This window comes from Gobio gobio (genome assembly GCF_949357685.1).
Source record: "Gobio gobio genome assembly, chromosome: 24".
NCBI classification, from domain to species: domain Eukaryota; kingdom Metazoa; phylum Chordata; class Actinopteri; order Cypriniformes; family Gobionidae; genus Gobio; species Gobio gobio.
In genome coordinates this window covers 30859408-30886652 of record NC_137120.1, presented here as the reverse complement: position 1 = coordinate 30886652, position 27245 = coordinate 30859408, and the positions used below count along the sequence as shown (strand labels likewise).

At 37.6% G+C, this 27245-nt stretch overlaps 1 protein-coding gene across 3 annotated transcripts in view; it reads left to right on the top strand.

The window, feature by feature from the left end:
* Nucleotides 1–27028, top strand: part of shc2 (SHC (Src homology 2 domain containing) transforming protein 2) — a gene marked incomplete at its 5' end in the record, with an annotated part of 28296 nt that extends 1268 nt beyond the window's left edge. The window contains 14 exons of one of the 3 annotated variants that reach the window (XM_079808654.1): nucleotides 2252–2409; nucleotides 5841–6062; nucleotides 8976–9046; nucleotides 14732–14792; nucleotides 14890–15009; nucleotides 19425–19478; nucleotides 19591–19642; nucleotides 19848–19974; nucleotides 23362–23539; nucleotides 24075–24168; nucleotides 24352–24519; nucleotides 24599–24888; nucleotides 24966–25119; nucleotides 25202–26094. In XM_079808654.1, coding sequence (XP_079664780.1) covers nucleotides 5922–6062; nucleotides 8976–9046; nucleotides 14732–14792; nucleotides 14890–15009; nucleotides 19425–19478; nucleotides 19591–19642; nucleotides 19848–19974; nucleotides 23362–23539; nucleotides 24075–24168; nucleotides 24352–24519; nucleotides 24599–24888; nucleotides 24966–25094 — 1485 coding nt within the window. In that variant the 3' untranslated portion in view covers nucleotides 25095–25119; nucleotides 25202–26094. Of the gene's footprint in view, nucleotides 1–2251; nucleotides 2410–5369; nucleotides 6063–8975; nucleotides 9047–14731; nucleotides 14793–14889; nucleotides 15010–19424; nucleotides 19479–19590; nucleotides 19643–19847; nucleotides 19975–23361; nucleotides 23540–24074; nucleotides 24169–24351; nucleotides 24520–24598; nucleotides 24889–24965; nucleotides 25120–25201 lie in introns of those variants that run through there. The other 2 variants (XM_079808653.1, XM_079808652.1) reach the window with 2 other exon arrangements.
* Nucleotides 27029–27245: the final 217 nt, after the last annotated feature.

The window sequence follows — 27245 nt, the reverse complement described above, 5'->3', positions numbered from 1 at the left end:
AGCATTAATAATGACAGCAGTTAAATTGGGATGCTGTCACTTTAAGAGCGACTGCACGGATCCAATATACTTGTGCGTTGTTCTTCCGCAATTTCTCAGTTCTAACTTCTTTCTCAACTGTTTACGTTGACTTTAGACATAAATGACTGTTTACTTATACATAGTCACTTTGACTTATGCGGTCAAAAGCACTCATTTCAGTTCTCACATGCTTTATGGTTTAAAATCACCCTTTTTTAAACCTCAATGTTTAAAAACTCATGCAAACGATAAGCTTTCGTGACCGCGCAGCATAGCAACGTCACGTGAGCGCACAAACAGCGATAAAGACAACTCTACCAGTTGACAAATTTCTACCAGTTAAACGTGTCTACCGGTACATCACCCACCCCTAATTAGTTGATTTCAACTCCCTGAATGCTTGTGGCGGCCACGCACAATATTAAGAACCGAAGGTATGTAAACTTTTCAACCGAATAAATTGTATGAATTACATTTTTATTTTCTCTTGTTGAATATATGTAAATGTCCGTTATGTCAAAATGCTTTTGTGGGGCTGTACACAGTGGTGTAAAGTAACGAATTACAAATACTCTCATTACTGTAATTGAGGAGTTTTTCTCAGGAATTGTACTTTATTAAGTAGTTTAAAAACAGTGTACTTTTACTTGAGTACATTTTAAGTACTGTATCGGTACTTTTACTGTGCTATTTTCCCTAAACCTGTCGTCGCTACATTGTAATTTTTTTTCCTGTCAACGTGATTGGCTAAGACGAATAATCCATCCTGTGACTCGCTGTAAATCAAGAAAATTAGAATTAAACAATAAGACTAACTGTGTTGAGCTATATGACAATGATTCGTTTTCTGTCGATGAATGTGTCCAAACAGTTGCTCACCTGTCTAATAAAACAAATAATATGTGACCCTGGACCATAAAACCAATCATAAGGGTTTTAAAAATAAATAAAAAATTGAGTTTTATACATCATCTGAAAGCTGAATAAATAAGCTATAATAAGCTTTGTGGATAGGACAAAATTTGGCTGAGATACAGCTATTTGAAAATCTGGAATCTGAGGGGGCAAAAAAATCTAAATATCGAGAAAAACGCCTTTAAAATTGTCCAAATTAAGTCCTTAGCAATGCATATTACTACAAATAATACATTTCTGATATATTTATGGTAGGAAATTTACAAAATATCTTCATGGAACATGATCTTTAGTTAATATCCTAATGATTTTTGGTATAAAAGAAAATCATTTTGACCCATACAATGTAGTGTTGGCTATTGCCACAAATATACCCGTGCGACTTATGACTGGTTTTGTGGTCCAGGTTCACATATATTAAATTGTCTCTGGTGTTTCCATGGTTTCTACAAAATAAAACTTGAGGGTAACGTAGGCGTGATGTCATTGATAGGCAACGCACTGACGCGGTCTGTGTCCTGGTTAAAATTGCTTATTTCTCTGGAAACATTTGGGATAATGCAAGTGCACAAGTCAACAAAATATACAACTTTGTTCTAGTGGTATTTGGATATTTTAATCCGAAAATCTTACATAGTGTGCCTTTAAAAAATGCATCTTGCATCTTCGGTGAACCCCATGTTGAAGATTTCTACTGCATTGTCGATTTCCGTGTGTCAATTCACGATCATTTACTTAATTAAGGGAATGGTGATGACATATGGGTAAATATGAAGAATGGGACAGATTGCTCCACAACTGAGCATCTATGGCTCCCAGAGGAGAACCGGACAGTGATAGAGTGAGGCAGTCTTGTTTTCTCCTTTTCCCGCTTTTATGTACACTTTTGTGGTTTTGCTTTTAACAAAGATATTGATCCAGACTGTGACCCTGCACGTGCACTCTCACTAATTGCACATGGCCCAGATGACCCCATTCTTGAAGCTAAAATTACCCCAGCTAGTCGCGCAATGCATGTGACAAATGGAAAAACAACCAAATCTCTGCACCTTTGAGAGGTCACCCAAGAACTGTTGATTTAGGGGGGAAAATGCATCTGTGAGTCATGAAGCAAGCGTGAGGCTTTGTCAACACCACAGAACTGAGGTTTCCTCCAAAATAGTCTGTACACATAGGCAACGGTAACGGAATATAGAGTATTTTAGTGCTTCCTGTTTATTTGGCCTTGTGGAGTCTTTGCGTTTACTTTTTGGGCAGTTGCGAAAAAAGTGACGTCAGTGCTGAAGGAAGAGACTATTTGTCAAACAGGCACCACGTCTTGCGCAAGTCCTGTAAATGTGACAGCTCAGATGTTTTCTCGACTTCGACAGCAAGAGAAGACCAGAGAAAATCTCAACAATTGTTAATATTATCCATTCTGCAGCAATATGAAGAACTCGGTTTGGATGGAGAAGCAAGTAATGCTGTTGTGAGGTATTCTACATTATTCTATATTAACTGGTGTAAAAGATGCCTGATGTCTCATATGTGTGAACTGCGTAACAAGCTACTTAGATATTATACTTGCAGCCAGGTCTTGTTATTTTGCTGTAATTGTTAATTTGCAGATGTCTATAAATCTTAGAGAAAGCTATCCATTAGTATTCCAGTTCATCTCAATGGTAATTGCTGAACTGGCAAAGTCCCAAGCCCAAGCCTGATCTGTGTAGAGAAATGAAAATAGTCCATTTTGTGTTTTTAAAGAGGTAGTTCCACTGAAAGAGTATATTATATTAATATATATTCTTCTTTCTTCTGTGGAACACAAAATAAGATATTTTGAAAAATGTTGGGGCTCAAACAACATTGGACCCTGCAGACTTTCATTGAGGCATTTTTCATTTGTAGGTGAAAATTATGGAATTCCAAAGCTGCCAATATTACAAATAAATAAATACATAAATACATATACAAAGAAATAAAAAAAGCAAAAATAAATATATAAATAAATATACATATAAAATTATTACTATTTATACATTTATTTCCTTATTTATGTATATATTTTTTTCCACATTTATTTATTTATTTTATTTATTTATACATTTATTCATTTCTATTTTTATTTATTTCCACATTTATTTATTTTTACATTTATTTATTTATACATTTCATTGACTGGTAATTCATTCTGACCGGTAATGGAAAATATCAAGCGCTTCAAGTCCCTATTATCAGATCTGTTGAAGATGTTGCTGTTCATGTTTGTTAGCCCAGGACATTTTACAAATCCAGACCAGACGATGTTCTACGGCCATGTCCGGAATAAAGAGTAGCTTATCATGTCACACAGTACAGTTAGGGTGATATGACTTAACCCGTGATATAAGATTTTGGCCATATACCTATCCAAGTCATTCATCACAGACAGTTTCTGCATACGAAAACCTAGGCAGCTGACTCGCTGCCTTATCAGATAATGACTTGTAAGGCAGCGTTTGTGCATGAAGGCACCTCACGAAACTGATTTCGGACAGACTTCTTAGGCAGTGTAACCGTTTAATGATCTACAGCAAAATAGAGCGAGCTTTGGTGAGAACTAAACAAATATTGAATTACTACATAAGTAATTTCTCGCTGGAAATGACATCAAAAGTAGAAAATGTTGGTGAAAAAAAATATATTTACACACTTACTGACCAGCAAACGCAACTTTCGGACGGCATCTTTTTTTTCCAGCTCAACTGTCACAGAATGGAAAGCACAGGATTGTGGGATATCAAAGGCAGCGAAGGATACAAATATGCTGCCTTCAAAAATCGATCAGATGAAGGTATCTCAGGAGACAGGAAGTGAAGCTAACATTAGATTCGGACATGTCTTGGTGCCTTCCTACCTTGAAATGTGTCCTCCAAAGCATTTTCCAGGTTTCGGGCACAGCCAGTATCAACATCAGTAGGCTAAACTTAATTTATTTCAGCCACACCACAAGGTGTCACTGTGGCCTCAACGCTTCGCCCTCGCCTACTCTGAGCTCGATTGCTATGTCTGAGGTAAACCACGCCCTCCTCATTACCCTATGAACAAAAAAATGTAAAAATAAATAAATGTAGAAATACATAAATGTAAAAATAAAGAAATGTGGAAATAAATAAAAATAGAAATTAATAAATGTATAAATAAATAAAATAATGAATAAATACATGAGGAAAAAAAATATATATACATAAATAAAGAAATAAATGTATAAATAATTATTTATTTTAGTTTTTTTGCTTTTCTATGTATATTTATATATATATATATATATATATATATATATATATATATATATATATATATATATATATATATATATATATATATATATAAGTTTTTTTTACATTTCTTTGTATATTTATTTATGTATTTATTTATTTTTAATATTGGCAGCTTTGGAATTCCATAATACATTGGGTAATTAAAACATCTGTTATAATGTAACAAATTATTATCAATAACTAGACATGGAGAAAGAAGTTTTGGTTACACTTTATTTTAAGGTGTCATTGTTTCAGTGTAATTATATATTTAAGTAGTGAGTAATATTAATTAACACATACTTTTGATCGGGATAGGGTTTGGTTTAGTGTTAGTTGCATGTAATTATACATAATTTACTGTTATTACTACGGTAAGTACATGTAACATATATGCAACAAGCACACTGTAAAATAAAGCGTTACCGCAGTTTTCCTTTCAGATGGTGTAGATACAAAATTCACCAGCGGAGGCTAACCGTCCTATGCTAACCAGCGAAACCTTGATCCCATGGCATTACCAGTGAAGTCAGTCATTTATACGCTACTAGCGTCACCAAACAGAACTGGAAAAACAACTTATTTCTCAGCCAAACTTATTGAGTTGGGATAGTTGTTGGGAAGCTCAAAAAATAGTGATGTTTTAATAGCGCCACAGTGTTTACACCTTTCAGAGGAATCAACCTTAGCAACCTTAGGAGAAAGTATTGTAGCATTCAAAACCGCACACATCACCTTTAGCTAATGCTGCAGAACTGATTGGCTTTGTACGTGTCAGTGTAGGATAATAAGTGTAAGAAGGTCCTCAGGCAGTTGTGCATTAGCTAATGTTGTCTGAACGCAGATGGGTTGGGCTAATAGACAGACCATAACATTATGACATCATCAAGAGAGTGGGGGCAAGCTGGGCTGAGAGAGAGAGAGAGAGAGGGAATGAAGAAGAGAGGGAGGGATTAAGCAAGCCTCAGTAAGGGACAGAGCAACTGTCAGAAAGCAGAGAGAGAGAGAGAGAGGACGCAGGGCTAGACTCAGTCCGCACAGAACCTTGCAGATTTCTCCTTTGCTTCCACTGCATCTTTCCTTTTCCCTTGCCATCCCCCCTTCCCCTCCCTCTTCCCCCCACTGTCCTCTCCGCTCTGGACCGCTCCTCCGGGCATGCTACTTAAGCCCAAGTATGGCCGCTTCCGCAACGACTCTGTGACCTCCTCCGACGACCTGATGCAGAGCCTAGCCATGAGCGGGAAGGTGGTGGCCACGCCGGTGGCCTCCTCGTCCGTGCCTGGCTTGGAGCTGCCACCCCTGGAGACCGCTGCCCTTCCTCCGCCTTCGGCCCAGGTGCTGGCCGACTCGCCCGGGCTGGACGGCGAGCAGGACGGGACCACCACCTTCTGCATGCTCATTCCAAAGATGCCCCAATGGAAGTTTTCAAACTCGTTGCTCAGCCGTAGCCCGTCCAATAGCAGCTCCAGCTCCAATTCCAGCAAGGAATCCGGCAGGGCGCATCCAACCGGTAGTTCCCCAGCTGCGGCTTTCGGGGGGACGGCTGCCCCCAGTGGTCCTGTGGCAAGTCTCGCAGCTGTGTTCAACTCCTGTGACCCTGTTTGTGTGGGTCCCTGTTCCCTACAGGCCTCCAGGAGGCAGAGGGTAAGTCCAAGAGAGTCCAGTGCAGGGGCCGCCGAGGGGAGTCCAGGGGGCTTCAGGACCGGGATGAACCGGAGGACCAGGGTGGAGGGAATATGGCTGGGAGATAACCTCACCCAGAAGGGCAGCTTCATCAACAAGCCCTCGCAGGGATGGTTGCACCCAGACAAAAAGATCAGCAGCACGGGGGCTTCGTACATTGTCAGGGTGAGTCCCCTACTTATCATCCAAATCTCAGTATGCTTTCCGCCTAATGTTTTGTTGCAGGTTGCAGCGGTGTCAGTGTGCTGATATGCGGTGTTATCAATAGTCGTTCATTTACATTCATTGCACCATATTATGCAGCTCTGAATACGCGGAGAGAGATTCCAGCTTACAAACAACTGCAACATCTTGTCCTTTCAAAAGCTTAGTTCAGGCAAAACTGCTTATGATATGAGAACAATGGTGTTCTATTCACTGCAGTGCATTGGTTATGTCAGAGTGCAATTGCCTGAGGAGAAAGGAGGAATATATAATTTAATCCAGATATATTGCTTTGTGTGGTACAGCGACTGCGTCAGAGCAGGGAGCAGGCGTGGATAAACAAACTGCAGATGTAAACAACTAAACTAGGACTGAAGGGAGGCGGAGGGTGGCTCATTGTTTATGACTCAAGATGATCGCAAAATCTATACTTCATCCAAAGATGAGCAATTTCCCTTTTGAGATCAATACCGGTTCATATATGCATGCGCTTTTTGTTAGGAATAATAATGAAATTGCGATTAAAATTAGCATAGCATGCTAATTTAAAGGCAGATTGTTCAGTTAGACTTTTTTAAAGCTCATTTTCAATATTTAAACATTGAAAATGTCCTACCAATACTCTTGATTTCATTGTTTGAAGTCGGACAAACCAGTGTAGGCTAACCATTTGGTAGATATAAGCCAATTTCTTCAGCTCTGGGCTGCATCTTGGTCCACCAAGGGTTATAAATGTTGGCAGACTATTTGACGTCAACGATCCTCTCTCAACCCAGTTTCTCACCCCTCCGCCCCTGCACTCATCCACCCCACCGTGTGTTGTAACCACACGGCCCTCTCTCCAACAGCCCAGACTGGGCCTGCGCACGCTCCTTAATTGCATTACACAGGCAGCATTCATTCGTTTATTCAATTATGTTTAATCACAGTCATTTGTATCACATGTGTGGCAGAGGAAACAGACATGGAAGGGGGGCTGTTATCCAAATAACACTGTGGTATGTTGGTACACCACAAATAACGGGATTTTAATTTGGCTAAAACTAGCTAGCTAGCGCTTAGCTACGTAAAAGCATAATTTTTTCATGCTTAGAATCATTTATTCATATTCAAACTTTTTGTGTACTAATTTGTGTTAATCCTAGATGACAAACTTTCTAAGAACAAGAAATTTCAGGAACTGAAATTTAAAAGCACCCCTCATATCCGTATATAGGATGTATAAACCTCACTGGTCATTTCCTAAGTGAAAACTTTTTCTGGGCCATCCCTCTTTATTATAAATAATAGTGTTGTTTTTCACTTTTTCTGTCACTATGAAGACGTGTGGGTATATGCTGTCTTCATAGTCGCAATATATATCGTTAATTTATCACATGAGATAAGAAAGGTCTTTGAGAAAGAGAGGAAGCCAGAGAGATGCAGTTAAAGAAAAGGAAGAAGATTCATTACACTGATCAAACACTTCCCACTGCTGACTAATGTAGTTAAGTTGTCTGCAGCGGCTTGCTTAGATAGAAACGGGCAGGTGAAAAAAAAGAGAAGAAAAGTATACTTTAAAGGGACAATACACCCTTCATTTTCTCAGCCTCCAAACCTGACTGTCTTTTTTTCTGTGGAATACAAACAAAGACATTTTGAATTTATCTCAGGTCAATCTATTAAAAGTCATTGGTGTCCATTTGTGTGTGTGTGTGTGTTTCAAAGAAGAAAGACAGTCATACAGGTTTGGAACGACATGAGCGTTGAGTACATTCGAGAATTTTCAGTTTTGGGTGTACTGTCCCTTTAAGAGAAAAGAAGTGATTGCAGAAAACGTGAATGCAATGTTAGAGGGACTGATTTATATTCATAGAGAACGGTTTTACGGTCATAATCAGTTCTTTGGGACTTCCCCAAGAAGAAGAAAACACAGAGGATGTTTACTTCAAGAACAAAAACACCAAGAACTAGTCTCTTAAAGGTATAGTTGCACACAAAAAAGTGTTTGTTTTTTTTCATCCATAAACTGGACATCAATGAGCTCCGATGTTGTTTTGTTCCCAGCTTCTCTTCTTTTGTGTTCTGCAGAAGAAAGCAAGTCACTGATTGGGTGAACTACCCTTAAGTTTCTAACTGTCATAACTAGGGAAACCACTTTGACTCAACCGTAGGCCTCATGATCTGTGCTTTGGGTCGAGGTAGGCATAGGCCTCCGAAATCCTCCGCCCAGCCTAAGACAACAAAAATGACCTGTGATTACTTTCTACAATCATCCGTAACCACAAACTCCGCACTGTCAGTGTGGGGGTGGGCATCTTGCGCTATGTTCCTGTGACCCTTTTGAACGCATTAGTGACTAACTGCCGAATAGATATTTCCCTACACCTTCATCAGAGCACTTTCCACGTCCCAGAAGGGCCAGACTGCAGTAATACCTCTTATCCAGTCCACCCCCACCAGTCATGATGTGGTTATTGCCGTCAATCTCCTCACACTCCGTGGTAATTACCTTCCCCAGCATAGCTATTATGTCGTCTTTTTCAGAGCCGCCGAGAACAAGCTGTCTTGCTGAAATTATACGTTTAGTATTTATCTGTGATTATGCACCGTTATGCTAAAGGCGCGTATAATGCTGTATGCACCCTGCTGCCATTATGGTGTATTTAAACCATCCTTGTGTGTGAGAGAGAGAGAGAGAGAGAGAGAGAGAGAGAGAGAGAGAGAGAGACAATTGTTGCTTTTGTTTTCAGCATCGACATCATGCACTCTGGCTCTTGAATTAGATACATATTTCCATGAAGCAATGATAACCTCTGGGAAATTAAAAGTAATTAAGTATAATGCAAGTAATGTGTGTCATTTTGTGCTCTGATTTGCTTTTTTTTTTTGCAGTACATGGGCTGCATTGAGGTTCTGAAATCAATGAGATCCTTGGACTTCAACACTAGGACACAAGTCACAAGGTAAAGTGTGTTTTTTTTATGTTACCTGAACATTTTGTACACAAATACCTCACCCTCCATGATTTTATTGTTTTGTTTTGCTTTTATTATTTATATATTATTTACTTTTTTTATTTTTGAAATTGCTCCTTTGTTTTAATCTTCACTGTCCATGTTTTGCTTTTGCTGAACCAAAACAATTTCCTTGATTGATTGAACTCATTATTTTTATTTTATTATTATTTATTATTGTTATTTTACTTAATTTTTATATTTGAGATTAAGCCCTCCTTGTTTAGTTTAGGCTTTGTGATTTTATTGTATCGTTTTGGCTTTGCTCTGTTTATTGTCTGTTTATACACGTACACACACACAAACACACACATATATACTAAACTTTTATGTTACATAAATTGATTTGACAGCGCTGATATATAGATAGACAGACACACAAAAAAACTAAACTAAACTACACTAAACAAAACATGGAGGGTGAGGGTGTGATTTAAAACATGAGAAATTTCCAAATTAAAAAGATGCATATACAGTATTAGATGCAATGAATATATATATATATATATATATATATATATATATATATATATATATATATATATATATATATATATATATATATATATATATATATATATATATATATATATATATATATATATTATATATATATGTGTATATATATATATATACACATACACAAGTGCTGTTAAATCGATTAATCGCGATTAATCGCATCTATGGGAAGAAGGCAAGCCTTTTATATTATATATATTAGTGCTGTAAAATTTATTAATTGCAATTAATCGCATCTAATAAAAGTTTTTATGTTAGATGCGATTAATCGCGATATATATAGATTTCAAAACTTGTATGTTAGATGTGATTAATCGCAATTCATCTCAATTAACAGAATTAAAATGTATTAATTGTATTAGTTCAACAGCACTAATATACACTCACCTAAAGGATTATTAGGAACACCTGTTCAATTTCTCATTAATGCAATTATCTAATCAACCAATCACATGGCAGTTGCTTCAATGCATTTAGGGGTGTGGTCCTGGTCAAGACAATCTCCTGAACTCCAGACTGAATGTCAGAATGGGAAAGAAAGGTGATTTAAGCAATTTTGAGCGTGGCATGGTTGTTGGTGCCAGACGGGCCGGTCTGAGTATTTCACAATCTGCTCAGTTACTGGGATTCTCACGGACAACCATTTCTAGGGTTTACAAAGAATGGTGTGAAAAGGGAAAAACATCCAGTATGCGGCAGTCCTGTGGGCAAAAATGCCTTGTTGATGCTAGAGGTCAGAGGAGAATGGGCCGACTGATTCAAGCTGATAGAAGAGCAACTTTGACTGAAATAACCACTCGTTACAACCGAGGTATGCAGCAAAGCATTTGTGAAGCCACAACACGCACAACCTTGAGGCGGATGGGCTACAACAGCAGAAGACCCCACCGGGTACCACTCATCTCCACTACAAATAGGAAAAAGAGGCTACAATTTGCACGAGCTCACCAAAATTGGACAGTTGAAGACTGGAAAAATGTTGCCTGGTCTGATGAATCTCGATTTCTGTTGAGACATTCAGATGGTAGAGTCAGAATTTGTCGTAAACAGAATGAGAACATGGATCCATCATGCCTTGTTACCACTGTGCTGGCTGGTGGTGGTGGTGTAATGGTGTGGGGGATGTTTTCTTGGCACACTTTAGGCCCCTTAGTGCCAATTGGGCATCGTTTAAATGCCACGGCCTACCTGAGCATTGTTTCTGACCATGTCCATCCCTTTATGACCACCATGTACCCATCCTCTGATGGCTACTTCCAGCAGGATAATGCACCATGTCACAAAGCTCCAATCATTTCAAATTGGTTTCTTGAACATGACAATGAGTTCACTGTACTAAAATGGACCCCACAGTCACCAGATCTCAACCCAATAGAGCGTCTTTGGGAGGTGGTGGAACAGGAGCTTCGTGCCCTGGATGTGCATCCCACAAATCTCCATCAACTGCAAGATGCTATCCTATCAATATGGGCCAACATTTCTAAAAAAGGCTTTCAGCACCTTGTTGAGTCAATGGCACGTAGAATTAAGGCAGTTCTGACGGCGAAAGGGGGTCAAACACATTATTAGTATGGTGTTCCTAATAATCCTTTAGGTGAGTGTGTATATAATATGTATATATATATATATATATATATATATATATATATATATATATATATATATATATATATATATATATATATATATATATATATATATATATATATATATATATATATATATATACACACAAGTGCTGTTAAATCAATTAATCATGATTAATCGCATCTATGGGAAGAAGGCAAGCCTTTTATATTATATATATATTAGTGCTGTAAAATGTATTAATTGCAATTAATCGCATCTAATAAAAGTTATATAAATATATGTTCACATTTTTGTTAGATGCTGTTAATCGCGATATATATAAATTTAAAAACTTGTATGTTAGATGTGATTAATCGCAATTCATCTCAATTAACAGAATTAAAATGAATTAATTGTATTAGTTTGACAGCACTAATATATATATTCATTGCATCTAATATATGCAATTTTTTATTTTGGTAATTTCTCATGTTTTAAATCACAGCCTGTATGTGTGTGTGTGTGTGTGTGTGTGTGTGTGTGTGTGTGTGTGTGTGTGTGTGTGTGTGTGTGTGTGTGTGTGTGTGTGTGTGTGTGTGTGTGTTTATTTTTGTGATTTATGAGGACACAAATTTGTATAATGACACGGGTATTACACTGGTATTACGACGAAAACATGAAATATGACGACATTTCATGTGTCCTCATATATAAAAGAGCTTTCAAAACATACTAAACAATGTTTGATTAAAAATGTAAAAATGCAGAATGTTTCCTGTGATGGGTAGGTTTAGGGGTAGTGTAGGGGGATAGAATGTACAGTTTGTACAGTATAAAAACCATTACGCCTATGGTATGGCCTCACTTAGATAGCAAAAAAAACCCTGTGTGTGTATGTGTATGTGTGTATAATAAACAGAGCAAAGCCAAAACAATACAAAAAAAATCGCAAAGACTAACCTAAACAAGGAGGGCATAATCTCAAATATAAAAATAAAGTAAAATACAGATAATAAATAATAATAAGTTTAGAGTTAAATCAATGAAGGAAATTGTATACACACACACACACACACACACACACACACACACACATTATATATATATGTCTTACTCTCCACTTTACCTTACCCTCCATGTTTTTTGCTTTTTGCTTAATTTTTTTGTTTTGTTTTTGCTGAAATAATTCCTTGATTTAACTTAAAGTTGTTTTTATTTATTTGACTTTATGTATGGACTTTACGTTATTTATATACTAGGTAGCTGCTGGAAGAGGTGTTAGTGAGGCCAGCAGGTGTGTGGGTCCTAATGTCCCAGTATAGTGATGGGGACACCACAACCATACTGATTGGCTCTTTTTTCCTCTCCACCAATAAGCTGGTGTGTGGTGGGCATTCTGGTCCAACATGGCTGCCGTCACATCATCCAGGTGGATGCTGCACATTGGTGGTGTTTGGGAAGATTCCCCCTTCCATGAAAAGCGCAATATAAATATTATTATTATTATATACTTCATATAAAAGCAATATATTATCACTTTGCGGTTCACTTTTTGCTTTATTGGACCCGGCCCCGGATAAGCGGAAGAAGATGGATGGATGGATGGGTTCACTTTTTGTGTGTCATGTTTTCACGTATGTAAGTGTGGTTTCATGTGTCAGCACGCTTGCATTAGGTCTTGTGTATATTTATTTATTTATATGTGTGCAAGCATGTGCATTCTTGTAGGGGGTGACGGGGCGGAGCTCCAGATTCCCGAGAGCAACAGTGGAGTCCCTCTCCCTGCCCTTGCTCATCGATCAGTAGTAACCCGAACCCCATGGCCCACAATGGACTAAAGTGCAGATAGCACAGGCGAGATGGAGATGGAGTGATACAGCCATGTATTATTAACGACTCCAACTAATGACTGTGGAGGTCTTCTGGGGCCCAAGATGATGCAGATTGCATGGGGTGGAGAAAGAGTTGATAAACAAGGATGACTGGAGAAGAGGGATTGTTTTAAGGAGAGAGTGGCAGTCTGTTGTGACATTATAATGGTTATAATGGGAATGCCTGGAAAAGGGCTGCCATTTAGCCAGAATCTGTTTTGCAGCAGAAACGAACGGCTTGTAAATCAGCTGATTTGCGGCGCTCCGGGGAAAGAGGGAGTGAGGGTGGGATCTCTCATTTGTCATTGTCATGTAGTGTGGCCTAAAAGCAATTTCCATAAGAACAAAGAGGCAGAACACACACAGGCACATCATCTTGCAACACAAAACACACTAATGCAGATTGTCACAATCACACTTTTCAATGCATATCCTATAACATTTATTTGAAAGTCCTTTGCTGGGACAGTTGGTACTTTTAAATTATTAATGAGTTATTCGATAGCATGCCGGTGTTTCGAAGTCACTCCGTCCACTGTTGACCTCACAACCCATGATGCCCCTCTGCCAAACTCTTCACAGCTATTGAAATGGTTTCACATATTACACTTTTTTGTTTTATAAGTCGTATTAAGAAACCCATCACTACTGCAGTTTCTAAAACTGGTAAAAGTGTTAGGGTTGTCTTTTCTCATTTGAGAACAATTTTAGAATTTTTTGTTTTTGTTTTGTTTTGTTTTTGCTGAGCCGAAACAATTTCTTTGATTGATTTAACTCAGGTGTTATTTTATTTTATATTATTTTATTTATTATTTGTGTATTCATTTATTTTATTATTTTATTTTGTTCTATTATTTATTTATTTGTTTTATTTTTTTATTTTTTTATTTTTTTTTGCTGAGCCGAAACAATTTCCTTGATTGATTTAACTCAGGTGTTATTTTATTTTATACTGTTTTATTTATTATTTGTGTATTAATTAATTGTATTATTTTATTTGGTTCTATTATTTATTTTTTTGTTTGTTTTATTTATTTTATTATTTTATAAATGTTTTTGTATTGAATTGTATTATTTATTTATTTAGTTTTATTATTTTATAAAATTTTTGCATTTTATTTTATTTATTATTTTAATAAATTTTTGCTGAGCCGAAACAATTTCCTTGATTGATTTAACTCAGGTGTAATTTTATTTTATATTATTTTATTTAATATTTGTGTATTAATTTATTTTATTATTTTATTTGGTTCTATTATTTATTTATTTGTTTGTTTTATTTATTTCATTATTTTATTTTATTTATTATTTTATAAATGTTTTTGTATTGAATTGTATTATTTATTTATTTAGTTTGATTATTTTATACATTTTTTGCATTTTATTTTATTTATTATTTTAATTATTTTTTGTATTTCATTTTATTTTGAGATTGTGATTTGTTGTTTTGCTTTGCTCTATTTATTTTATACGCTGAAAATACACTTGCAATATTTGAATAAGCATTATTCTCAGGCTCAGACTCATTCCTTATTTATTTTCACACAGCGGTTGCACTGAAACACAAGGGAAATTGTTTTTTGTGGGTTTTCCGGGTATGTGAGATTGTGAGATCTGGTAATACCTCTCTAATAGTCCTCTTTCTCTCTCTCTGTGTGTGTATGGGTAAACACAGGGATGCCATTAACAGGTTGTGTGAATCTGTACCTGGAGGAAAAGCTGCCTGGAAGAAGAAAGTAAGAGCAAATTGCATTTTTGGTCCATTTTTTTTATTAAGCACAAATCTAAGAAAATGTAATGACATCAAAATGCTTGTTTTGCTGCCCATTTTAGACCACCAACAAAACCCTCCAGTCTATCATGGGGAAGAGTAACCTACGTTTCGCTGGAATGAGCATCGGCGTCAACATCTCCATTGATGGCTTGAGTCTACTCGTCCCCACCACGCGACAGGTCGGCACTCTAGACAGGATAACCCCTCAAATCATATCCGCCTCAACCGATTTATCACAACGTTACCATTCCTATACGGTGTTGAGGAGTTACAGTAACTCTACATAACTACATTTTCAGTAGCATGACGATTTAAAAAGCAAACATTTCCAACAAAGCCCCTCGAGTAGCTTTGATTTATTTCAGCGAATCAATTCATTTAGATGATTCATGTAAATTAACAAATTAGGCTTCAATTAGAATTAATATAATACAATTAAACTTATATCAGGATGTTTTCAAATTGTCCTAGTTATACATTTGCTTTCTAATTGAGTTAATTCATCAAAACTCTCATTGTTTTGTGCCAGAAAATTAGGGCTCTGATTAAATTATAAAGGATATCATTGGGATAGTTATTTATTAAAATAGATATTGCCCCTTTAACCCTCTGGAGTCTGAGCTGTTTTGGGGCCCTTTAGAAGTTTTGACATGTTCTGAAATTTGTGCTTTTTTCAGTTGCTTATAAAAATATGAATGGCAAAAGTGTCATTACACTGTGTTCAGCACAAACTGGGCTACCATAATATGAGAGCAACGTGTATGTATATGCTTGTATTTTTTGAATTAAGAATTAAGGTCTATAAAATATTTTGGATTTAAAACAACATAATGCAATGCAATTATGATTTCAGAATATAGGGTGAATTCAGGTTGATTGGGACACTTTTTTCCCAGTCATTTCAATGGCAAAAAAAATCTGAATCATTTGATTTTGTAAACTATCCGATACACACAATACTCAAATATCATGACTCTGCTCTCACTGATCGATCGCGTCAGTATTTGAATCTCAAAAGAACGCGCGCTCCGTGGGTGTGGCGCATTAGCGGATAATGAGACACTCGCGAATGACGGACATGTCTCTCTTTTCAAACAGATAATACTTGTTTTCGTTTTGATTTACATTCTTTAAAACCTGACATTTCAACGTTTCTTTAGACAAATGGCTCATGTGTGTGTGATAAGTTTTCACTAAGCTACAGGTCATTTTCTGAAGAGAATCAGATTAGACATCATTTACAGAGAGGCTGCAGATTGCGCATCATGTTTGTTTTCTTTATTTTGCAAAAAGCACAGCATTTTGTTTTTACTGTGACTGTACACAAATAAAAGTATAAACTTAACAGATTATAATGATGTATAACACTTGCCTGAGTGATAAAAATCTTGAGTCTCTTTAGCACTGGCGCGCCGGCCAACTCGAGGGGGTTAAGCTTTGCATACTTTCCCCCAACACTGTTTGTTTATTTATTTATTTTTATTTTATTATACATTTTTATTAATATTAGGTCCCATGGCATGGAAATTTCATTTTATGAGGTTTTTTAACATTAATATGAGTTCCCCTAGCCTGTATATGGCCCCGAAGTGCAGGGCCGGCCCTGACCAATTTGCTGCCCTAGGCAAGATTTTACTTGCTGCCCCTTGTATCAAGGTTTAGCACTACACATTATCATTCTAAGTTGTGGAAACACTCGTACTGTTTTATTTTTGTAATGCATTGATGTTTTATTTTTATTGTTGTTTTATATGATGTCCAGTCCATTCTACCCCATCATTATGTTCATGATATTATTATTGTTTTTTATTTGTTAAAGGCTGATGATAGTAAAACTGTACAAATATTACACCTATGCCACATTACAGCCTAAACACAAATAGCAAGAGTAATTGCATCTAACATTCATGCACAAACTATTCATTGAGAACTAGCAAAAGTGTTTGTTTTCCAGTAGATGGCAGCAATCTTCCACTAAAATATGAGCATTCATGCTTTCACCAGGAATTCAACTGAGAAATTTTGATATTTAATGTGAATTTTACATAAAATGTTGCCATTTTAAATAAACCTGTATATAAATATCATTACTAATTTAGGCAAATACATTTTAAAATTGCTATACACCCCCTTAAAACTGCACAACTGCAGAGTAAAAACATTAGGCTATTAAAAAAGTGATATTACATGCGTTTAATATTTTTATATTTTTTATTTTTTACAAAATCACACTGGCTGTGACCTCTGGAGAACCCAGAACAGCTGCTTGCATAAAGTTTAAGGTAAAAATAACTGGAATTAATTAGCAAACATTAGTATTTTCCTACTACGCAATTAAATAAACTGTTCATTAACTGTTCAACTAATTTGCCTACATCCCTTTACTTCTGTCTTTACACAGCAAAAAATGCTCTTCTTATTTAGAATCTTTTTCTTGTTTCCAGTCCAAATATCTAATAATTCTTAAATCAAGGTGCATTTACTAGATGAGTAAAATGACATACTTCATTTTGATTTTATTTTCAAGTAAACAAGAAAAATGTCTTGAGTTTTTGCTTAAAACAAGCAAAATTATCTGCCAATGGGGTGAGAAAAATAATCTTATTTCTGTTTGGGACAGAAATAAGATTTAAATCAGAAATAAGATTATTTTTCCACTCCATTGGCAGATAATTTTGCTTATTTTAAGCAAAAACTCACTTCATTTTGATTTTATTTTCAAGAAAACAAGAAAACTATCTTCTGTCATTTAACATATCTAGTAAATGCACCTTCAACCTTGATTTAGGAATTTTAGATATTTAGACTAGAAACAAGACACAAATACTACGTAAGAAGAGCAGTGTATCCCTTATCTTCCCTGCATCAGAGGGCTTCTGTCTTTTTTTTAGACACTTCAATTCGGCCATCCGTCATAAATAATCAGGCAACTTACACCGTGTCAACACCTGGCGCGAACGGCCTAGCACCCTAAAAAATTAAAGCAACCTTGTCTGCGTTGGATGCGGCGAGAGGCGACGCAACACAACAAATTCCCCTAACGATAAACTGATCGTGCGTTGTATTTCTGACGCACTTCAAATAGATCGGCGGGGGGAGATTGATGAGGCGGACCGGAAAGATGCGGGGACTTAGTTACGTTTTTTTGCGCTTTATTTGGTAATATTTCAAATTAATATTAATAAAATAGTATCAGTAATACATTTTGGCGCCCCTATGGATGAGTGGCGCCCCTAGCATTTGCCTATTCCGCCTATGCCACGGGCCGGCCCTGCCGAAGTGGCTAGAAATTTTGATGGGTGTAAACCGAGTTCTGGCTGTCTTTCTCTGCCTTTGAGAAAATTACAGCTCAGACGAGCTGATCTTGAATTTTCCTGGTATGACGTCATAACAGGAAAGGTTACCTCCCCTTCCTCTGCTTTGCCCTCCCAGAGCCTTCAATTTATGTCAGCACAGGCTTTACAAACTGACTTTACGATATGGATTCGACAGCACCGCGACAAACAGTGAGTAACAGTGTTCATTAATGCCTGATCTGTGATCAGTGATTTCTGATGTGTAGCTAATCTTTCAAGTTCACACTTCGCCGTCTTGATGCCCTAAGCTTAATGCATCAGTGAATCAAGCCAGTGACTAAAACAATCGTTTCTGTTAGTAGCATGAAACAAATCCGTTTTTAAGTGATTTAACTACAGAGAGCGATCAAAGAACACTCTTTATAATGTCCGGATCTGTCAATCACACGTCGCGAGTGTATCTGCACACATGCCCAAACTGCCGTTATAATGAATGACGCTGTTATGCAACACAGCAAAGCTCTTACTGTATTCATGTCGATGTCGTGTTTGCTGTTAGTTGTGGTGAAAGCATTTTGTGAGAGAGAACGCGTTGCAATGACGAGATCACTGCATTCATGCGATCAACAGACTGCCTGTGTACTCAATGCTCATCACTGCAGCCTTTCATGTGATGGGAATAGATCATAAAATAATGCTATAATCCACACTTTGACGATTCGTTCATCTCGATGGCTGTAATGGTACATTACATGTGTTACAAAGTTCGTAGAATAAGGTGGAAGAAGACAGAGTCGACGTGACTGGGACTGTTTATTCAGAACTCTCAGATACAAATAAGCTCGCGCTAACAGCACAACGCTCTCAACAACTCAGTACAATAAAACTTCCTCCAGCTCTTCGTGGTTCACGAGTGCCCTGTCAGTCTCTCTCTCTCTCATGCATGTAGTGCCTCGCTAAACCACACCCCCTCCGCAACATAATCTAACACTCATTTCAAATGCAAAGATGTCAGCCAATCACAACAGTGGGCGTTTTCACTGAAGTCTCACAGCAGACACGCCCCTTGAAACAGGGTATTCAACCAGAGGGGTAATTACAGTATGGAAAAAATGCCTTTTATTTCTAAATTATGACATTTTTTGATGTAAAAATCATACTAACAATATAAGTACACCTCAGGAAACATTATAAAATAATAGAAAAATGCCATGCCATGGGACCTTTAATATATATAAGTGCTGACTATTTGAATTGATGCAGACATCTAACTTTCTCACATTCATCACTTTATGTAGGTGATTGCCCATCACCCCATGCAGTCAATATCTTTCGCCTCTGGTGGAGACTCGGTGAGACCTCTAAAATACATGTTTACTGTTTAAAGTCTCTTCTTTCATATCATATCTCTCTCCATTAAAAATTGCCACTTGATTCTGACTCTGATTTCTTTGTGGGTTGCAGGATACACCCGATTACGTCGCCTATGTGGCCAAAGACCCTGTCAATCAAAGAGGTATTTTTATTTTTTGTTATGTATTCACTCATGCTATGGTGCTTGTTTGGGAGATATGGGTTTGATTCCAAACTCGCTTCGTACTCGTGTCGTATCCCCAATTCCATGTCCCATTGATTTTCCTTCACCTTTGTTTGTCACTGATTTTTTTGGCCTGATTCCTCATAATGTTCTCATAATGTGCATAATGTTCTCATCCCTCTAGCGTGTCACATCCTGGAGTGCAGTGATGGTCTTGCCCAGAATGTGATCAGTACCATCGGCCAGGCCTTCGAACTGCAGTTCAAACAGTATCTACACAGCCCACCCAAAGCCATTCCCACCATGGATAAGTGAGATTCACATCTTTTCCCTAGAACTATTGGCCTTGTGTGATTGGCTTTTGGATGCACCGAAATATGAAAATGACAGTAGTTCCTCCACCGTTTTACCTGCAGTCAGTGTTAATCTTCAGCTCTAAACCGTTTTCAGGAGGTTGAAACAGGATACACATGGCTTGGGTTTCGTATTTCCATCCTGTTTTGATCGCAGACCGTTATTTAAAGCTAAATTTATTTAAGGGCCTCTCAGAAACCACAAGACTGCTCAGTGTCACATCAGTAATGGATCATTTCTTACAATTTGTTGTTTTAAATCATTGTTACATGCGCTTTCTTGTCTTTAAAGGGGTCATGAACTGGCTTTATACTGTAGTCTGAGGTCAGCTTATGACGTTCGCGTGGTTTTTACATTCAAAAACATCATAATGAATAAGTAATAGGCTATTTTCTACCATTGTTTTGAGGCTCTCTCCTGGAACGCTCGGTTTTTATGGGCGTGCCGCACTAAAGACTTGGAAGTAAACGCCCACGGCTAGGATTGGATAAGCTTTGCATATTTAATGAGCTTCAGCTCCCCTCAGTACATGTGGAAATTGTTTTGAAAGCGTGTGGGAGAACGGCAACCAGAATGAATCGCCCACAGGGCTGGCAAAATATCTTTATCAAACAAACACAATGATTTATCTCTCATCCACCCGCGATTGATTGGAATGTTATTTTTTTATTACTTGGCCTGCCCAATCGGTGGATATAACCGCAAACTGTGCATCACCAACACACGCGCGCGCACGCGCCCTTCAAATATCAAGTCAAGAGAGTGAACAACGCACATCAAGAAAGGAATGTTATTTCACTATTTAAAGGGTTAGTTCACCCAGAAATGAAAATTCTGTCATTAATTACTCACCCTCATGTCGTTCGACACCCGTAAGACCTCCGTTCATCTTCGGAACACAAATGAAGATATTTTTGTTGAAAGCTGATGGCTGAGAAAGGCTTCAGATAGGCCTCCATTGGCATTCAGTACATTTACACTCCCAAGACCCATAAAAGGCACTTAAAACGTCGTTACAAAGTCCATCTCACCACAGTGACTCTACAATGATTTTACGATGCGACGACAATAGTTTTTGTGCGCAAAAAAAAAATCTAAATAACACCTTTATCCAACTTGTTCTTGTCTTCCGTGTGTGCCTCCACGACGCATGCGCGAGAATATTATGCAGATCCGGCGTTCGGACACATGACCCAGAATCGATTTGTTTACAAGCAGAGGAAGACGCGCGTATCTAAGCTGTTGAATTCTACATTGATCGTGATTTAGGTCTTGGCGTAGTTCTCAGAATGGGGTTAAAGTGTGCATTTCATGGATTCCCGAACCCCGGCGCTACGTCATATTCTCGAGCATGCGTCGTGGAGGCACACACGGAAGACAAGAAGAGGTTGAATAAAGTCGTTATTTTGATTTTTTTTTGCGCACAAAAACTATTGTCGTCGCATCGTAAAATTATTGTAGAGCCACTGTGGTGAGATGGACTTTGTAACGACGTTTTAAGTGCCTTTTATGGGTCTTGGGAGTGTAAATGTACTGAATGCCAATGGAGGCCTATCTGAAGCCTTTCTCAACCATCAGCTTTCAACAAAAATATCTTCATTTGTGTTCCAAAGATGAACGGAGGTCTTACGGGTGTCGAACGACATGAGGGTGAGTAATTAATGACAGAATTTTCATTTTTGGGTGAACTAACCCTTTAAGAAAACACATAGCCCCGGGACGTTGGACTTTGCGAGCCCTTGCCCATACATGTCCGAGTCTGATCCCGAATCGCAATCAACCAACAACACCACAAATAAAGGATTCTTCAGCCTTTGACAGCGTGCTAAGTTATGTTCAGTTAGACACATACACATAATCAATACGATCTGTAACAATGCAATACTATCACATATAAAACAAATTTTTACTCGCATAAGTGTGTTGCTTCATTCATTTTGTATCCTCATCCTGTCTGCAAATCTAGTCTCTTGTTTACAAACGAATCCGTGGTGAAATGAAGGAACAAACGCACAATGTCTTCCCCACGTGAGCTTGATATTCATTAAAAATAAGGTTAATGCATGCATTCATAATATTGGAATACGAATGATGCTTATGCGGTATGTTTATTGCTTAGAAGTTCGATCCGGTTTAGCTCTATGTAGGCCTATATCATCTCAGGCACGAGTCGGTGGTCGGGGCTACATAATCAGGTGTTGTTCTTTTCTGTTGAGGCGGTGTTTCACCACACAATGACATCAAGGTGTGGCATATTCTGAGATCGATCGTTTTCTGGGCCTGGTGTTAATAAAAGCTTTTCTTTGACTAACAAGGAAGTTTTCAGCTCTGAAACTTACAGGATATTCTTATATTACCACAGAGCCGGACAGTAGTGAAGTATATTTACTTTCCAGGTAATTTTATTTTTCAAGTATATGTACTTTATCAGTGTTCTTCTTTGGAAAACTTTTACTTCACAACATTCCAAAACATAATATTGTAATTTTTACTGCATTACATTTCATATTGAATATCATTTAATACTTATTTACATAAAAAATGTAGTACTGTATACTTTTACTCAAGTAAAAGCAATTCAAAGTTTGACTTGAGGACAAGTAAGAAAGTACTAAATTTTGAATGTAATTAAGTATTAAAGGTAAAAAAAAAAAACTTTTATTTATGAAACGTAGTGCAGTAAAAAGTACGACATTATGCTTTGGAATGTAGTGAAGTAAAAGTTTTCCAAAGAAAAACAGTGATAAAGTACATCTACTTGAAATATGTACTTGAGTAGAATGTATAAACACTTCACTACTGTCCGCCTCTAATTCAGGACCCCTTTTAATATAAACTGTGAGCGCTCTAGTTCCCTATATAGACAGGATTCTACTGTAACTGAAATGGAACTTATGTCACTCATGTGAACTGGGCTACATAGAAAACAGCTCTGTGTGCTGTTAGCATGTTGCTAAGCTAAAAACATGAATCTCTAATGGTGCGATCACATCACAAAAAGTCTATTGTCCATTGTCAATAGTGTAGTGATGTATGAAACACTACTCACACAGAGGTCACCTCCGAATTCATGTGATCAACTTGAACCTTTCACCATCATTGCAAGTGTTATTATGAAAATGACTGGATTTTGCTTGCAAAAAAACTCTCACAACAACAGGAAACCACAGTTTTAAAACAAATACCATGGTTTAACTACAATAACCATGTTTTTTTTTGGTTTTATTTGTAGTATATCCATGGTAAACATTTTTTATAAGGAAAAGTTGAGTTTGATTGAATTAAATATATAATGACCTTTTCACTGATGGCAAACATGCTAAATAGCTTTATTTAATGTTTAGGACTATACGAACAGAAGAGTCGGCATGGGGGGATGATGAGGAATCGTCTGAGCACGACTACTACAACAGCATCCCAGGGAAGGAGCCTCCTGTTGGGGGAGTGGTGGACTCAAGGCTCAGGCCTCCTGCAGGCCTACTGGGTCACGCCCATACACAACCACAGAGCAAAACTGCTCTGGTAAAATTATACTTTATTATAAATAGGTTTTTATTGCTGCCTTGATTTGTGTTATGAACAGCTTGAAGTTTGTGGTTTGTGGAGGGAATTCACTAAAATTGGCCTTTCCGTGAGTGGTATTAGCATAAAGCTAATTGCGTCAGGCAAATAGCGGTTTGTCAATACAATGAAAGCTGAAAGCTCATATGCCCTCTGCAACAAATGAGTCATTCTTTAATTATCAATGGTTATTTTTAAAATTACTTGACCTTTCGAAACCTTTGACCTCTTTAACCTGCCCTTTCAAACCATTCATCCTAATTTGCTTTAAGTACCTTCTGCACCGACAAAATGTATATATTTTTCTTATTTAGTCTTTTTTCCCCCCAGATATATCATCACTAAATATATACCAAGAAATATCAACACTAAAGAAAATATACTTTAAGAAGAAACAGTGTATATGACGTTTTATTATACCTTAGGTGTCCATTGAAGCCTCCATGTTGGGTGTTTTAAAAATGATAATTCTAGAATATAAAAATGATTCTTTCAGATGGGATCACCAGCCAAAAGAGATGTTTGCAGCCTCCCTGCCACCCACTTGTGTTATGAAGTGCACTGGGACACAGAGAACAACAGCAGCTCAAGTGAGACGCCTAGTGGTTAATTATCAGTGTTATGTTACTATTATTATTTGTGGTGCTTTTTACCTCATAAAAGGCCCCGGAAGTTATTTCTCTGCCACTAAATTGGTCCGATATTCCACATTTTCCCTTCCAACGGCGATGTTATTTAGTAACCAGTTTATTTTCTTTCGACCACTTCTGTAGGTTTGACTTCCGACGGTTACCTGCGAGCAGACGGTCATCCTCACAGCAGCCGCGATTACGAGGAACACCTGTACGTAAACACTCAGAATCTGGACAACATGGAAGCTTCAAAGGACGCCCAAGGAGGACGCAGACCCGAGAGCCCGAAGAAAGACATTTTTGATATGAGTGAGTTCGCTGCAAATGACTGAAACTCATGCGTAAAACTCATTTCGTCCTACAAATGGTACTGTTCTTGACCTCGCAGGGCCGTTTGAGGACGCCCTTCGATTACATGAGGCCAGTGGAGTTTGCGTACTGGAGGACAAGTGGCCGAGTCCCCCACGACGCCGCGCCCCCGTCGCACCCACAGAGGACCAGCTCAGGCGGGAGATGTGGTACCATGGCCGGATGAGCCGCAGGGACGCAGAGAATCTGCTGGGCCGTGATGGAGATTTCCTGGTGCGGGACAGCGCCACTAACCCAGGCCAATATGTGCTGACTGGGATGCAGTGTGGGCTTCCCAAACATCTGCTGCTAGTGGATCCAGAAGGAGTGGTGAGTGACGATTCAAGCTCTGTTTTAGAGTGATAACTTTGGATTATCAAACCAATTATGTTCACATTTTCCATTAGGTTCGGACTAAAGACATGCTTTTTGAGAGCATCAGTCACCTGATCAACTACCACCTGACGAACAAGCTGCCAATTGTCGCGGCGGAGAGCGAGTTACACCTCCAGCAGGTGGTCTGTAGAAAGCACTGACCTCCATTTAAAGCCCATAAACATGGTGAGAGGTTTGCGGAATGTTTCCTACAGATGACCAACGCTTTTTGGTTGCGCAATTCACAGATTTTGTATTGTTTTTTCAGGGTGAAAGGCCGTCCCCTGTGCCGCCTATTTAGAGGCCCCACACTATTGCCTTAAACACAGACTGTGAGCTTCCACTGGGACTTGTGGGATATCCCTGTTCCTTAGGCACTGACCACAAACAGCTTTCAGCATGCCTTGTTCAATCGACCCCTTCTTCAACAGAGAAGACACCAACTGAGAGTTTGGCGTTGGGAAATAAAGTGCTCGTGAACATTGACTTTCCCAGCAGACTGTTCTTGGCGTTGCCTGACAGAAATGTGAACTTGTGAAAAACACACGAGACTAACCGTCTTATTCCCTTCCTCTACATCCGTACGAGCGTTCGTCGTCCTTTCCAAATGTATTCTGTAACTGTTGCTCTGATCTTCTCTGATGGTCACCTCTGAAACTCTGGACATCGGTGTGTTGTTCTGCTTACCAACGGTTTGCTCTCAGGATGCAGTATTTGTTAAGGACGTCATGTCAAGCTCATAAGCTCTTAATGTAGCTTTAATGCAGTCGTATCAAATGCACATGTTTAATTTATGAACTCAGGACCAATCGTTTGGGTCATGCTCATGTTATATTGCCCTTTTTTAAACAAAAGTGTTCCAGACATGAATTATACTTCACAATTACAAGTGTTTAGTCACATCAACAAATGCGCACGGTTTCATTTAAAGATGCGTTCAGTAGTTTCTTTTGTGAAGAGTCAAGTGATTGGTGTACACTCACATGAGAAGACTGTACTCATAATAGTTTTTAAAAAAAAATTATGTATGGTGTGACTTGTGTCCACATTAACTCAATTTTAGGTGACATTTTGCAGGCAAAGAAGGCCCGTTGTTCATTATCAATAGTGTATCGAAATTTCGCATGAAGGCGAAAGAAAAAAGGTAATTGTAACTTGCGCAATAAAAAAAACTTGCAATTGTGAGTTATAAAGTAAGATTTGAGAGTTATAAAGTCAGAATTGCAAAATATAAACTCACAATTGCATTATAAAGTCAAAATTGTAAGTTATACAATCAGAATTGTAAGATATAAACTCGCAATTCTGATATAAACAATTGAGAAAAAAGTCAGAATTGCGAGTTTATATTTTTGTGTCTTTATAACTTGCTATTCTGACTTTATAATTCGCAAATTTGACTTTAGATCTCGCAATTGTCTTTATATCGCAATTGAGTTTCTATTGAGTTATATTGCGAGTTAATATCGCAATCCTGACTTATAACTCGCAATTCTGACTTTTAACTTGCAATTCTGACTTTATATCTCGCAATTCTGACTTTATATCTCGCAATTCTGACTTTATATCTCGCAATTGTCTTTATATTGCAATTCTGACTATCGAGTTATATTGCGAGTTAATATCACAATTCTGACTATAACTCGCAAATTTGACTGTATAACTCGCAATTCTGACTTTATATCTCGTAATTATCTTTATATTGCAATTCTGACTGTATAACTCGCAGTTCTGACTTTATATCTCGCAATTCTGACTTTATATCTCACAATTATGTTTATATTGCAATTCTGACTATAATTCGCAATTCTGACTATAACTCGTAAATTTGACTTTATATCTCGCAATTCTGACTATAACTCGCAATTCTGACTATAACTCACAAATGTGACTTTATATCTCGCAATTCTGACTCGCAAATTTGACTTTATATCTTGCAATTCTGACTATAACTCGTCAATTTGACTTTTTATCTCGCAATTCTGACTTTATAACTCGCAATTCTGACTTTATAACTCGCAATTCTGACTATAACTCGCTAATTTGACTTTATATCTCGCAATTGTCTTTATGTCGCAATTCTGACAGTATAACTCGCAGTTCTGACTTTATATCTCGCAATTGTCTTTATATCGCTATTGCGAGTTTATATTGCAATTCTGACTGTACAACTCGCAATTCTGACTTTATATCTAACAATTCTGAATTACTCGCAATTCTGTCTTTATAACTTGCAATTGCGAGTTGATGTCGAGTTGAATTGTGAGACAAAAAGACGCGATTATCTTTTAATTTGTTTTATTCCATGGCGG